Source organism: Equus przewalskii, chromosome 5 (genome assembly GCF_037783145.1).
Source record: "Equus przewalskii isolate Varuska chromosome 5, EquPr2, whole genome shotgun sequence".
NCBI lineage: Eukaryota > Metazoa > Chordata > Mammalia > Perissodactyla > Equidae > Equus > Equus przewalskii.
In genome coordinates this window covers 26,519,435-26,534,024 of record NC_091835.1, presented here as the reverse complement: position 1 = coordinate 26,534,024, position 14,590 = coordinate 26,519,435, and the positions used below count along the sequence as shown (strand labels likewise).

The window sequence follows — 14,590 nt, the reverse complement described above, 5'->3', positions numbered from 1 at the left end:
GATTCTACCATCTAGGTTTGCGTAAATACACTCTCTGATGTTTGCACAATGACAAATTGCCTAAAAACACATTTCTCAGAATGAGTCCCCATCATTAAGTGATGCACAACTATACAATTTAAAGGAAAGCAACAAAAATCCAGACACTCAACAATTTAACACCACAATGCCGAGCATCCAATAAAACAATACGAACCGTGTGAAGAAGGAAAGATTTAAGGAAATGTGAACAGAGTGAAGAGAGAAATAGAACCTACCAAAGAAAACCCCAAATGTTCTTTTAGGGTTGAAAAATACAACATCTGAAATAAAAAAATTCATTACATGAGCTTAACAGCAGATGTATATCATACAAGAAAACATCATGATCTTGGAGGTTCAGGAATAGAAATCATACAAATGGAAGCACACAAGTCGGGGGCGGGTGGTCAGAGCCTCAACAATCTACCAACCAACCAATGGACAACATATGTATAATTGGAGTTTCAGAAAGAAACTGGGGCAAGGAAGAGTGGAAAAAAGTTTTGAGGAAGTAATTTTCAAAAGTTTTCCACATTTGATGAAAACTATAAATTCACAGATCTAAAAGGCTCAATGAACCTAAGCACTAGCACATCATATTCAAGTTGCAAAAAATAACAGTGATAAAAAGCAGTGAGAGGGAAAGACACGCACACACAAGGAACAAAGATAAGAACGACTGAGGACTTCTCCCCAGAGGTGATGCAAAGCAGAACACAACGGAATATTTTAAAAGTGCTTTTAAAAAAGTCCCCAAGAAACTGTCAAACTAGAATTGTATATCTGTAATATTATCCTTCAAAAATGAAGGCAAAATAAAGAGATATTTTCAGACAAATCAAAGCTGAAAGAATTGGTTTATAGCAGGCTGCAGAACAAAATATGTTAAAATTCTTCAGGTGGAAGGGACATACCAAATGGAAACTACACAAAAGAATAAAGAATGCCAGAAATGGTAAAATAAGTGGGTTTTCTTGTTTCTAAATTTCTTTAAAAGATAACTGATATAACAGTGTATCATGGGGTTTATAACATATTTAAAAGTAAAACATATGATAACATTAGCTGATGGAGAGAGGAATAGAAGTATACTCCTGTAAGGGTCTTACGTTATACGTGAAGTGGTGTAATATTATTTGAAGGAAGGTTGTGATAAATTAAAAATACATTTTTTAATTTGTAGGGTAATTGCTAAAAAAGTACAACAGAGTATGTATAAGCAAACACGTCAATAATGGAGATAAAATAAAATACCAAAAAAATTTTTTTTTCTCAATCCAAAAAGAAACCAGAGAAAAGAGAAAAAGGAACAAAAAACATAGATGGGACAAATAAAAAACAAACAGCATGTTGGCTGACTTAAACCCAACCATGACACAAAATGCAATTAAATGAAATTACATTAAATGTAAGCAGAGCAAACACTCCTCCTAAAAGACAGAGGTTGTCGGACTGGACTAAAAAGGCAAAACCTATGTATTGTCGATAGGAAATACTTTTTAATTATTATACAGACACAGGTTAAGAGTAAATGGATGGAGAAAGATACCCACGATAAAAGTAATCATGAGACAGATGGAGTGGCTGTGTTAATAACAGACAGGTAGACTTCATGACAAAGATAAAGAGGGACATTTCATATGACAAAGGGACAATTTATCAAGAAGATACTGCAATCGTAAATGTATCCGCACCTAATAAAAACCTTCAAAATACAAGACCCCAAAACTGACGGACCTGAAAGGAGAAAGAGACAAATCCACAATTATGGTTGGGAGATTTCAACATCCTTCTCTCAGTAATTGGTAGAACAAATAGACAGAAAATCAATAAACAAAGAATTTGGGTCATTAAAAATTTATTAAGACTGGTGTCTCATTTCTCCCTTAGAGACTAGGTAGTAGCTAAGTATATCTCACACGTGATATGAGCAGATAACAGAGTTTGAGAATTTCTAGTGTGCAATTCCCCTCCTGGAGCACAATTCCTCAGCTGTGAAATGGGGTACAACCACCTGCTTCACAGGGTTGTTGTGATCATCAGATCCAAAGGGAAAGTGGTCTGGATGCTGTAAAGCACCATGGAAACTCTGCTTCTTTTTACTCTCTTTGTCTGGAGGTCTAAGAAACAGGATTCCTTTGTGTGTTACAGGGTTGGGTGTGATCCAGCCTCCAGTGACTGCCAGCCTGCCTGCCTCCTTGATAGCCGGGGTGCCCAGGTGGCCCCCACCTGTGGTCTCAGCACCCCATGTCCCATGCTCTGTCCCTAGGCAGGGCATGCAGAAGGAATCACACATTTCAGAAACACTGCTTAATTACCAGCTGGTTTCCCAAACTTTCTTCCTAAATTTTCTGCCAGGCGCCCCTTTCCTGTCAGCCAGGTCCTCTGTCTCTGGACTCCTTATTCTTGTCGTCTGGTTCTTCTGTCTGGTTCCCTGGCCTCTTCAGAGTCAAATCCCTTTGCTCCAACCCAACCAGCCTACCACCCACCACATCCTCCTTCAGGGGTGGGCTGCACACTAGACGCACTGGGCACATGGTGGCTTGTTGTCTCCCCCAGCCGAGGACACCTTTACCAATTTTTGAATTCCGGTTCTGGTCTTCCCAGACAGGCTCTGGCACCACATCCTGATACTACCCAAGACCTAGTGCTATTAATAAAGGACAAGGAACATTTTCACAGCAGGCCACCTGTGTTCTAGGGAAACTTGGATGTTCTTTTAAGATGAGGAAAGGAAAACACCCGGGACGTAGGCAGGGTCAGCAGCATAACTAGATGAAGAAGAATCACGCCTAACTCAGCACAAATCTTGGATCAGAGTGAATGCATTGGGGACAACGTTCACTTCACAGCGTCACAGGGTGAAGCGTGTGCAATGATCCCTGCAGGGGCCACGAGCTCGGGGACAGGCAGCACCCTCATGAGAATGCCCTAAGGGATTCTGACACTGAGGACCTCGACTCAGTGATCACTGTGCAACCCCTTTAGAGGAGTCTTAAGACTTCTTACACGCTGGTTCTCCTCCTGCTGGCTCTGCAGTACTCCTCCCGAAAACGACACCCCTGCCCATGAGACAAACACAAGGCCAATTCCAGGATGACTGACTGTGGACACCCACCCACACTTCCTTCTGTGGTGGTGCAACATATCTGCACTGAATGCACTGGCCCCTGGGCTGGGTTTGGAAACCTGCAGTCAGATGGCAATTCTGGGGCCTCGCCACGTACAGATCAGGCTTATCACCCTTTCACGCGTACCACAATCACCCAGGATCTTGTTAAAATGCTGACTTTGATTCGGTCTGCATCTGGGCACAGTGGGGCCCGAGATGCTGTGTTTTTAACAGGCTGCCCAGTAACGCCGATGCTGCAAGGCCAAGAATAACAGCACACCAAACTCCTACAGTAGTGCCCACCCCAATTCCATTCTGTCCCAAGGCTCACAGGGCCGGAGCCCCTTGCATTCATGCACATGACATTTGACTCTGCAGGATCAGGTTAGTTGAAGTGTCATCAATCCAGTGCGTAAACTTACCCAGAATTCCTGTAGCTCTGTTAGATGGCTGATGTTTTCAATCTTTTTGATTCTATTTGATGCAACGTCCAACATCGTGAGTTTGTTCTAAAATAAGGAAATAAAATTTTTCCAGGATTACCTCAGTTCAACAGTGATTGTGTGACCACACACACAGTGTCAGGTGCTGAGCTCAGAGCTGCGGGGTGAGCCACCCTCTCTGCCCTCATAGAACAGGAGCATCTAACAGGGACAGTGACACCTGCCCACTTCCTGTAGCCCACCCTGGACAGACTCTGGTTTTGTTTACGGACAGAATCCTCACAACCACCTCATCTCATCATCACTGGGATTTGAACCTGATTCTGGAAGACTCCAAGCCCTGGTCCCAGATCCCAGTGCACAAGGACCCAAGTGAGATGCCAGGTTCTGAGAAAAGCAGAGTAACATGTGCCTCAAAGCAGAGGGAGGCCTGGGGCTCTGGGGGGCTGAGGGGCTGCCTGGGGCATCCGAGATGGGCTTTGAGAAGGGGTGACAATCGTAGCAATGTTTACTTAGTGCTGATCTCAAGGAAATGTACAATACCAAGTAATCCTTAAAACAGTATTTCTTTCCTCATTTATGGATGAGGAAACTGGGGCTTGGGTGGAGTAAGTAAGAAACTGCCAGGGACAAGTGGAGGTGGCAGGTTGGTGCTGTCAGTCCCAAGCCTGCACTCCTGGAGGAGGCCCTTCTAGGAAGAGGCCACCAAGAGGAAGGGGCAGAGAGGAAAGCCTGGGCGCTGAGGGAGAGCAGCTCTGGTGCCGACCTGGAACCGAGAGCTGATGGAGGAGCGCACAGAGGCACTCGGCCCTCCTGAGGACAGTGCCTGGGGCACACTGGGTGCCCGCTGAGGGGTGAGCAGCGTGCTTTCATGCAGAGACAACACTGCGTGTTTGGCTTATGCGCCCTGATCCTCTGTTCTAAAAATGCCCAGCAGATACTAACTTCCCAATACACATCGGCTAAGCCTGAGTAACACCTTTTCAAAGTCCACAGAGTTTTAAGATGTAACAGAGGAGTAAAATTGTGGAGAAAATGCAGTCTGTTAAAGCTAGCATTGCCTGCTGAAGTATGTTTAATCAAACCAACTGGTAAGTTTTTCTGAAATCAAAGGGCTGCACTTAGAAGTTGGCTGAAAGCCCTGATAAAGGTTCATTTCCTTCCTCTCTGATTTCTGATCGAGGTTCTCTCCTTACATTTCCTGCTGCATTCCTGGGATTCTGATTCCAAACCCTCCCAAGGTTTAAGGGAAAGTTAAAAAATATCTCAGTAAAATAAAACAAAAACCACAAACACACAGAAAAGCACGCAGCGAGCAGCTCTGCTGATTCAGAAGCGCCCTGGCCCTGGGCTCTGACTCCCTGAAGGCCCAGTCCCCATCGCCTCACACCCAGCATCCCATAGCCATGAGCACTGGCCGGGTCACTGTTCAGGAAGCCACACAGGACTGCCCCATGTCCTGCGCGAGCTGGGCGTGGGCATGCAGACGAGGAGCTCCTTCAATCGGCCTCTGTTGGGCCCACCACGTCTGCTCAGACTGCCGAGTGCCTGCAGTGTGCCAGGAGGGTCCTGTCTGCAGGAGGTCAGGGGTTTCAGAGAAAACAGAGACTCAGCAGAACTCTGCCGAAGAGGAGCCTCTGGGCAGCCCAAGGACGCACGGTGGGCAGTGGGCAGGGACAGGCCGGGTCCATGACCACAGCTCTGTCCAGCTCCTGACTCCCGTTCTGCGGTGCTTGGTGTCATCCGGTGTGCAAGCGCAGAAATGGGCAAAGCTAAAGGGGTCTGACACTCACAGCAGGATTGATCTTCATGCAGTCCCAGCACAAAGGCTCAGCACTAGGGCATCTGGCCACCAGGACGGTCTTGAACCTCTGAGCACAGGGATTCGGTCACACGCTCAGCAGCGTCTCCCCGTTTTCTGGGGAGCTGGACTACATTTTGAAAGCTCATTCAAAAGCAAATCAGTAAGAATTACTTAAAAAAAAAGCGTGGAACAGGATGGGGACAGTAAGCACCCCAGGGATTCCGACACCCAAAACACAGCCATCACCCCAGTGAGGGGCTGCCACAGGAGCGCTGCCAGACGCCCGGGAAGAGCCAGCACATGGGGAGCAAACCCCAGGGCAGGGGGACACTGCGGTGTCAGGGACAGGGCTCCTTTGTGGTGTCAGGACACTGGATTTGTCATGTGGGAAAACACTGCATTTACTTCCTTACCTCCCACCGCAAAAATAAATTCCAGATAAATTAAGAGATAAAACTTAGAAAAAAGTATAGGTGAATATTTGATCTCTAGTTGAATAAAGATCCCAGAGGAAAGGCTGTCTGTTGCATGACAAACACTACAGTAACAGCATCACCTTTAAAGCCGCAGCTGCCGTTTTCCTGTTTTGTTTCAGAGGGCCAAGAATGATCTGGTGTTCAACCCAGCCCTCTGGCAGCACAGCACTCCTATCGGGAAAATTCTAAATTCTCACTTCTTTCCCATTTGCCTGGGGACTTGCTGCTCATTTGGACCATGTTGCAGACACCCCCCTCTCATGGGTGGATACTCAGTGCTGACTGCAGGGCCTTTGCACAGGGAGGCTGGGGAGCAGGGGACCCACTGTTCTCTGTTGAGCGTCCTGTGTGCATACCTGCCCAGCTCTGGTCCCATGGCCTCTGTACAGTCCCACCTTTCAGAACTGTGCCTCGACCTGCCATTCTGCACTGCCTGTGTGAGCCCCTAGTTTATACGCTGGTTTTGTAAACCCTCGATTTGACTTTGAGGCAGAGGAAGGTGACTAAATTTATCACAGGTGAATTCTAACTTGTCCAAAATTTTATGCAGATGTTGGTGAAATGAAATTCAAAATGTGCTTCTCCTGTCCAAACATCACTAATGGTGCCCAGGAGCTGAGGCACAAAGGCCGAAAGAGTCTCTACAAAGATTGAAACTCTGTGTTTACAGTAATAGAAGTGCCCAATTTGCTTACATTTGCCATCAAGTAAATAAAACAGAAAAAAATAACCCCAGCAAAATGGAATGAGAAAAAATATCTTATTTGTGATGAATACTGCACTGAGGAAAAGCAGGTTCACCTGTAGGCAGCTGAGGAGGGCAGGGGCCTCAGTGGCAGCCTGGGGCTCAGCACACCTAAGGCTGTCCTGTGCTGAGTGAGAGCAGGGTGCCCTGGTCCTGCTAGGGCTGGTGAAAAGCAGGAAGGAGGAGGTGGAAGGAATGTGCAGGAGCCCGAAGAGCAGGGGAGCATGTTACTCATTCAGGACAGCCAGACAAGCGTCGGTGGCCCCTGCGGGCTGGGAAGTGGGGCTGAGGCAGCTGCTGGCCGGGAAGTGGGAGAAAGGGCCAGCTGCTGATGCCTGCTGGCCTTGTGCTGCACAGGGGTGTCTAGGAGCAGGTGGGGTTTGTTTGAATCTTCCCAAATGCCTACAGTGCTGCTGGTGGCCGTTCAGTGAACACTGTCCAAGGAGGGGCCCCTCTCAATACCTGCACAGAGAGTACACACCGACCTGACCATAGCATAAAGCGGCAGCTCAGTGCTTGCTCAAGGGGACAGCGACAACTGCATGCATGTCATGCATTTCCCAGCTTGAGGAGGGATCACTTAGTTTTCAGGATTGGAAAGTCTCTACGATAAACCTCTAGAGGCAATGAGTCTACTTAAGACCAGCCCCGGAGGCCGGTATGTGCTGGTCAGCCAGCTGCCTGCTGCCCAGTGCCCAGCGCCCACACCACCCCAGACAGATGGACAGACTACAGAGGTCTTACATTGTTCTCCAGGCCCTCGATGACTTCAATGCCATTGTGGCTGAGGTACAGCTCTCGCAGATTCACCAGGTTCTGCAGACCCTCGATCTTGGTCAGCCGGTTGCTCTACAAGAAGGAGAGCCAAGAGCTGTCAGAACAGCGTAGAGGGTGGGAAATAAATGGCTTTTAGGAAATGAGGTTTCTTATCTTGTAGAGTCCTAACAATAGGACACTCCATTTAAAGCATGCCAGAATGGGACTTGTGTAGAGAGAAAAAGAAGATCAACATTTTGAGTCTGTTGTACTGGGCTAAAATTCATGCGTGAGACTTGAAGGCTTTTATGCAAAGAACTCACTCTTTTTTAGATGTACTTGGGGAAGGTCTAGCTCAATTAATTTACAGTAATTAAAAGAGGTCAAAATCACTGAATACTTTAAAGTAAATTCTCATTTCTTCCAGTATATATTTAACTCAAATTAAAATATAATGCCCTCTTTTTTAAAGACATCTGCAGAATATCTACTTTACAGAAGGCATGAGTGGTTTTGTGGGACCTGCCACACCCAGGCCCTGTCCCCAGAACACCCTCTCACATTTCCCCTGGAGGGTCTGATTCCACTAATTTGCTTCTGACAAAAAAGATGACATAAGCCCCGGCATCCTCAGGTGCTTCCCAATCCCAGACACAGGGGCTCTGCTCCCTGTACAGACACGGAAGGAACTGCTCCCACCATCGAGCCAGACGCTTCGGGAGAACTTAGAACAGGCTCAACCTTCTGAAGAAGCTGCTCTGGCAAAAAACCACCTAGGACTTTTATTAGGAAAAGGAACACGACCTTGAACGAACGAAATTTTAGTTTGACATGTGTATGTATGTTTAAGTGTGTGAAATCTAACGTTTTGATGGCTCATTTTTTGCTGACTGATGGTGAAAAGAAGTACTGGTCACGGACACGGTGAAAGATAAAAACCACAGTGGGTTTAGCAGCTCTGGCCGCAGCTGGACTCAGCAGGATGGGAAGTGCAGGCGGGCTGATACCTGCATGCTGAGGACTGTCAGGTTGGTAAGTGCATCCAGGTTCTGAAGTTTAGTGATCTTGTTTTTCCCCAAAAACAAACTTTCCAGATTGGTTAATGTGTCGATATTTTCAATTGCCTGTGAAAAGGACAGAGCAGCAGTTAGCACTGTGTGGCCAAGCAGCTACAGCAGGGAAAGGAAAGGTGACTGGGCAAGGAGACAAAGCTACCTGGATTTCAGCCCTGAGATGTCGGGCAAGTTACTTTTCCGCTCTGAAAATTTTTCCAATGAAATCTCACTTAAAAGTACAGTAAGGAAAAAACAGAAAAGGTAGAGGGTCCAAGGCCTTGTCTCTTTGGCTCACTCCCAAAGCCAACTTTTCACAGAGCTCTGAAGTTCAAGGGAACACAGTTTGAAGACCCAGAGACGAGTGGACTTCTCAAGTCCCACCCAGTTCTACGGTTCTGAGTGGACACATTATTGTGCTCTTCTACAGTGCTTGTTAAAATGCATTCCCAAGATCCCAGGTCTTCACAGATGAGAGATGCTGGAAGCTCTGGCCCAGGGATGCCACTCAGGACTCCTGGGAGCAGAGTGCCCGCATCCCATGGCTCTCCCCCTCCCTCAGTTTCTGTGAGCCTCCCTCCTTGCCTCTCCTTGCTATGATCCTGTGCCCCTCGATTCAACTGTAACCCCACAGGCCTTGTGCAGAGCAGGCGGTTTAACGAGTGCTTACTGACTAGACCTCAGTTCCCCTTCTCCTCCAAGCTCACTGCTCTCTTAGAACACGTCACTTATTAACATTTTCAGCAGAAAGTGCATCTCGTCTTGCCCATCACAGCAGGACTTGGCTCAGGGGGGTGGGTGTCTAAGAGGATGAAGATTCAGGGGGAGGGCACCCTTAACTGCTGTCACTTGCATTAATTTGTGATGAACCACCTTTTTCCCAGAAGATTCCATAGAGAGATACTTGATAAATGACAACATCTGGCCACTCTTCAGTTTTAAATATGCTGCTTTGCTATTTGTGGCCATGTTACCACTAGCAACTGTCACGAGAGGCCCTTGTGCCAGAACCAACGCTCCTTGGTTTGCATCCTGCCCAGCTCTCAATGGCCAAGCCAGACTCACCGCAGCGTGCTGTAAACTTCCAAAAGCCGGAAGGAGGGGCAAGTGCTCAGAAATACCTGCTCTCAGCTGCTCAGCAAGGCCAGTGAGAAGCACTAGGCTTGGTGCCATGGCTTCACTGTGGTGCCAGGTGGGCGTCGAGTGGTCATCTGGCCAGTGGATGTCCGCATCCCTATTGTGATGACCCTCCCTCTTTGATGGCAGCTCTACCCCCAATGTCAGTCCTCCTGTGGCCCCTCCCAGGGCTCTTCCCAGTGGTTGAAAGTCAGCAGGGTACAGGCCTCCATCTGCTTCTATGGAACTCCAACTGCTTCCCAAGAGTCTCTGCCCAACGCCCTCAGAGGTTGGACAGAACATGGTAAATGGCAGACCTAATGCTGCCGTGGGCTCGTTCCAGAGGATGCAGGCGTCTGGGGAGGATGGGCCAATCAAGCAGCAAGCTGTGAGCTGCTTCCTACGGCCGCTGGTGTGGAGATCAGACCACCACAACATGCTGTGCTCGGGACACTTCCATCTCAGACAGGCTCACAGACACAACCAGCACATTCAGAAACAGAGTGCTGGGGCTGACCAGCTCACCTCTGGCAGGATGTACTGGGAGGTTGTGCAAAGAGTTAGGTCATGATTTGGATGGAGAGCAAATGAAATCTACATGCAAAAGAAAGGGCAGACCACTGCGTTTGGGCACACGTTCTTATTAATACAGGCCTCCAGTTAGCATTTTCTTCTTAAAAAAAAAAATTTCTCTGTTCTTGAGAAAAAAAAAATCACACCACATTAAAAACACAGCCAACCAAACATCCTGCACCCACTGCATTTAGTCCACACTGCTGCCTCTTCCTGAGAGGCCATGCTGCTGGCTGTGTGCCTGCACCTACCCGGATGCGGTTGGACCCCAGCTCCAGCATCTGCAGTTGACGTAAGTTGCTTATGTTCTCAATTTTATTGATTTTATTGTTGACCAAGAAGAGCTTTTTCAGTCGTGTCAGCTTGTCAATTCCTTCAATGTTTCTCAGCAGATTAAAAGAAATATCTAAAATTCTGGGAACAAGCAAAACATGTTTTAATGAGCAGAGGTCACATAGAACTCAGAATGTAACTTAGAGGCGGCATTCACACCCAGAGGACCCACCCACCCAGGAGCAGGATCTTGCGGCCGCCCAGGGAGGCAGGGAGCAGCCTACAGGGCCCCTGACACCCGCCCAGGTTCACAGGACTGTGTTGAGGGAAGACATTATGTCAGAAACCCTGAGTGGAGCAGCCAGAAGCGTCCAGTCAAAGGTTTTATTTGCAGGTCAGGAATGCGGACAAGCTGACGCCACCTATGGGAGCCAGGTGCAGGGCAAGGCCCTGTGGCAGAGGTGGCCTCCTAGGGGCTGAGAGCCAGGGCAGGGGGTTGGTTCTGGGGAGACTAGACAGGCCCCTTTTGTCTTCTTGGGTCTCATGACTCACTCCAACTCTGTCAGTGCCTCCAGATTCTCAATCTTCTTGATTTGGTTGTCATAAAGATCCAACTCTCGAAGACTCTGTAACTCCTCCAGATTCTCAATGCATTTAATTAAATTTTGACGGAGGCAGAGAGTCTGGGGGACAGAAAAAAGGACAGTTTACACAGGCAACAAGAAGGCCACAAGCAAGTACCAGCTGTGTTACAGGACACAGGACAAGCCTTCCAGGGTGAAGAATGTGGTTTTCATTCTCCTGCTGTTTTCTAGAAAGGTGCTGACCTTAGAGGATGAGCAGACACCCAAAGGGAGGCTGGCCCTGCACCGAGCAGACCTACTTGGTGAGGGAGGCATTGGGCCTGTGTGCTGTTTCGCAGCAGAGCAAACCTCAATGGGTGCAACTTTGAAAAACAAATTGAACTGAAGCGAGTTAAGGACTGCGTAGTGTGGTGTGTGCTTAACTGCAGGCAGGCTCTGAATGGAGGTACAGTGAGCTGCAGCACGTCCGATGCAATGCCTGAGCTCCAGGCAAGACACCTGGCCTCCCGGACTGCTCTATAAACCTGCCATGTTCAGGATGAAAGGACACACTCCTTCTCACCTTCACTTTCTTCAGCACCTCAAATCCTTCAATTTTTCCAATGCGATAATGATTCAGATCAACATCCTGAAACAAGGAAGAAATCTCGCTTAGCTACAGGAAACTTCCCGAAGATCTGCTTCCTGGAACAGGAGCTACAAGGAGGCCTGCCGGGTGGGTGGAAGTGAGGGTGAGGGAAAGGATCGGTGAGCAGTGCCAGGTGGAGTCTGCAGCACACAGGTGAGCAGTGCCAGGTGGAGTCTGCAGCACACAGGTGAGCTGTAAGACGCTCCCCGGTTTAGCTACGATAGATAGTCTCATGTAAACTCACCCTCCAAATTAGTGATACATAAAACATTTCTGTCACCCTTAGCTCCCTTGATTGAAAAACACAAGCCTAGGCTCCGAGGAGATGCACCCGGTCACATCACTGTTGGGGCCAGCTGCGGGCTCAGGGGAGGACCCCCCCAGGTCAGTTACTATGCAACAGGTGGGTCTGCTCTTCCTGGCAGTCTTCCTCACATCCTGAATTGTTAATATACGGTGCTTTTCAGATGGTGGGGATGTTAGGACCCCATCGTTTACAACATAATCATTTGACCCACTTAATTTATGAGTCAAAGGTGTTTCATTTGCCACACAATCCTCAATGGCTAAATGAAGTGGGATTTCAATCAGTGGCATTACAAACTCTAAGATCACAAGGAATCTGACCTAAGCAAGGGAGGCTCAGACGACCTCTTCTAGGGAAATCACTTACTAATCTGGCACCTTCGTAAAAGATACCCTGACGGTCAGAGTGGTCCGTCACCACACCCTGAGGCTGGGCTGAGCAGGCAGCATTACCTCTGCATCTTTATCCAGGTTAATGGTTTCCATATCCACAGGCAGCTCTTGTCCTTCTGAAAAAATGAGAAGAAAAAAGTCCATTCAGATCCCCACTGTCTCCAGGAAGCAGCAGCCGTGGCGTGGGTGGAGAGCCGTGACTTGGGCTGCCTGGCTCACAGAGCTAGCTTGAATGCAGAAAAGAAACCAGCAGGTGATACATGGAGGATGTGGATGGTGTGGCAGGGTTGACACCCTGTTCCAACATGGTCACCTTTTAAGCACTCTGAATTTCCTGAATTCAGCTGCTGGCAGAGATCTCCAAACTTCCATCTGTGCCACTGAACTTCCCCTGAAAGGAAATGTATTCTGAAGCTGTTGGCAGAAAGCTGTTGGCCGAATGAGCCTCAGATGAGCCCTGTCAGGGGCCAGGGAGCTGCCTGCCACTGCCTCCTGGTGACGCCAGAGCCATGTAAGTGGCAGCAGTCCACCCTCCCACAGTCTTTCCCTTCTTGTCTGTGGAATATGGATCGTGCTGGGCATATCAGATGTTCTAGGATGTGCCTTTTACTGCTTTGGAAAGTGGCCTGGCATCTACAAATGCTTCTCGCTGCAAAGACCAAAACAGAATGAAGCCCAGCTCAACAGAGAGGATCAGGGAGCCCTGCTGAATAATTTAAACACACTTCTCAATGGGAGGCCGGGGAGCTCAGGCCAGCAGAGGACCCACGACCCTGAGCACGGGGCCTCAGTCTCCTGGGACACTGAGAGCCCGAGTAGAGCTGCAGGAACCACTCTCACTGAGGATTTAACAGCCTCAAATTAGCAGCCGCCCCTTTCATTCCATGTGGACCTATTGAAGCATACATGTCTACAAGGATTAAACACTTTAAGAGTAACCATCATTCTTTGACTTCACCAACTGTCTTATGATTTCTTCCCCCAGTCCACTTTAATTAGGATCTGAATAAGGACATATATTGGGACTGGATGACATTTCTCTAAAATCCCTTTTTGCTCTTGCAATTTTTTCTTTTTCTTTTGGTGAGGGAGACTGGCCCTGAGCTAACATCTGTTACCAGTCTTCCTCTTTTTGCTTAGGAAGATTGTTGCTGAGCCAACATCTGTGCCAATCTTCCTCTATTTTATGTGGGACGCTGTCACAGAGTGGGTTGACGAGCAGTGCTAGATCCACACCCAGAATTCAAACCTGCAAACTCTGGGCTGCCAAAGCAGAGTGTGCGAATTTAACTGCTACACCACTGCGCTAGTTTCTCTTGCAATTTTCTCCTGAGGAGGTGGGGCTGCCTGTCTAGCAGCTTGCCCTGTTGGTCAGAGCGTGTGGCTGCTGTTTCTCCTGTATTTCCTGTGAGCTGGTCGTTACTGTCACCGTTTTGCCTGGCTCCTACTGCTGCCTCTTCCCTACAGCAAAACTGCATTGATTCTGCACCGCATTGATTCGGCTTGCAGAACCTCATGCTGGACCTCACGCTGATGCACCTCCTGAGGACGGGAGCCTGTGTGCTGGTCAGCCTGGCCCCTCTACTAGAGGCCCCAGAGACGTGCGCCCGACATAGGACCAGGTTAACAAAGTGCTGGCCCCACACCGGCTGAATTCACCTCACGGTCTTTTCACTATGCCCTTTCCATAACAAACAACAACGGTGAGTTTAAAAAAAATGTCATTTACTGTAGTTTAACCACAGCCTTATAGGATATCAACTAACCTTGGAATTAAACAAAAGGAGCTGGGCAAAACCAAGAGATACGCCCAAATTACCCCCCACCCCCAAAAGACAGCACAAATTCAATGTCCAAGAACTCAGAAGTCGAAATGAAAGAGGCACTACAATGAAGGCAGGGTCCCCAGGTCAAGTAGCATCACAGTCAGGCCACTATGAGAGTAAAAGAGGGCACTGCAGACAGCCATGCTGGGCTAGCAGGTGGAAGCTGGGCCTGGCTCCTCAGGACATGTGGTCACATGGCTTAAAGGGCTTCTGCTTGTAACACATCCAGTTCAGGACAGGCCCCTGGAAATGTCAGCTTAACCTCTAACACAAAGTTGCTAGCCTAGAACATCTTTCCAAATGCATCATTTATTGATCTTTTTAAAAAATAAGTTAGAGAAAATAAGTGAATGGTAGCAGCTGACATGTTTGAATTTGTTTTATTTGAACCTAAGACTTAAATAAATACAGGCAGGAGCAAGTACTGGTTTCTCTAAGGACTTAAAAATGCATATTCCCAGAGAATTTCTAATTAGCTAGTA

General features: G+C 48.0%; 1 protein-coding gene across 10 annotated transcripts in view; it reads right to left on the bottom strand.

Annotated features, from left to right (window-relative positions):
• Positions 1 to 14,590, bottom strand: part of PPP1R7 (protein phosphatase 1 regulatory subunit 7) — a 31,710-nt gene that overhangs the window by 11,668 nt on the left and 5,452 nt on the right. For 5 of the 10 annotated variants that reach the window (XM_070620282.1, XM_070620288.1, XM_070620281.1 and 2 more), the window contains 7 exons: positions 12,343 to 12,398; positions 11,518 to 11,583; positions 10,924 to 11,054; positions 10,350 to 10,512; positions 8,365 to 8,481; positions 7,346 to 7,450; positions 3,556 to 3,642 (listed from right to left, as the gene is read on the bottom strand). In XM_070620282.1, the coding sequence (XP_070476383.1) occupies positions 3,556 to 3,642; positions 7,346 to 7,450; positions 8,365 to 8,481; positions 10,350 to 10,512; positions 10,924 to 11,054; positions 11,518 to 11,583; positions 12,343 to 12,398 (725 nt within the window). Of the gene's footprint in view, positions 1 to 1,500; positions 1,759 to 1,862; positions 3,084 to 3,555; positions 3,643 to 7,345; positions 7,451 to 8,364; positions 8,482 to 10,349; positions 10,513 to 10,923; positions 11,055 to 11,517; positions 11,584 to 12,342; positions 12,399 to 14,590 lie in introns of those variants that run through there. The other 5 variants (XM_008527199.2, XM_070620286.1, XM_070620284.1 and 2 more) reach the window with 2 other exon arrangements.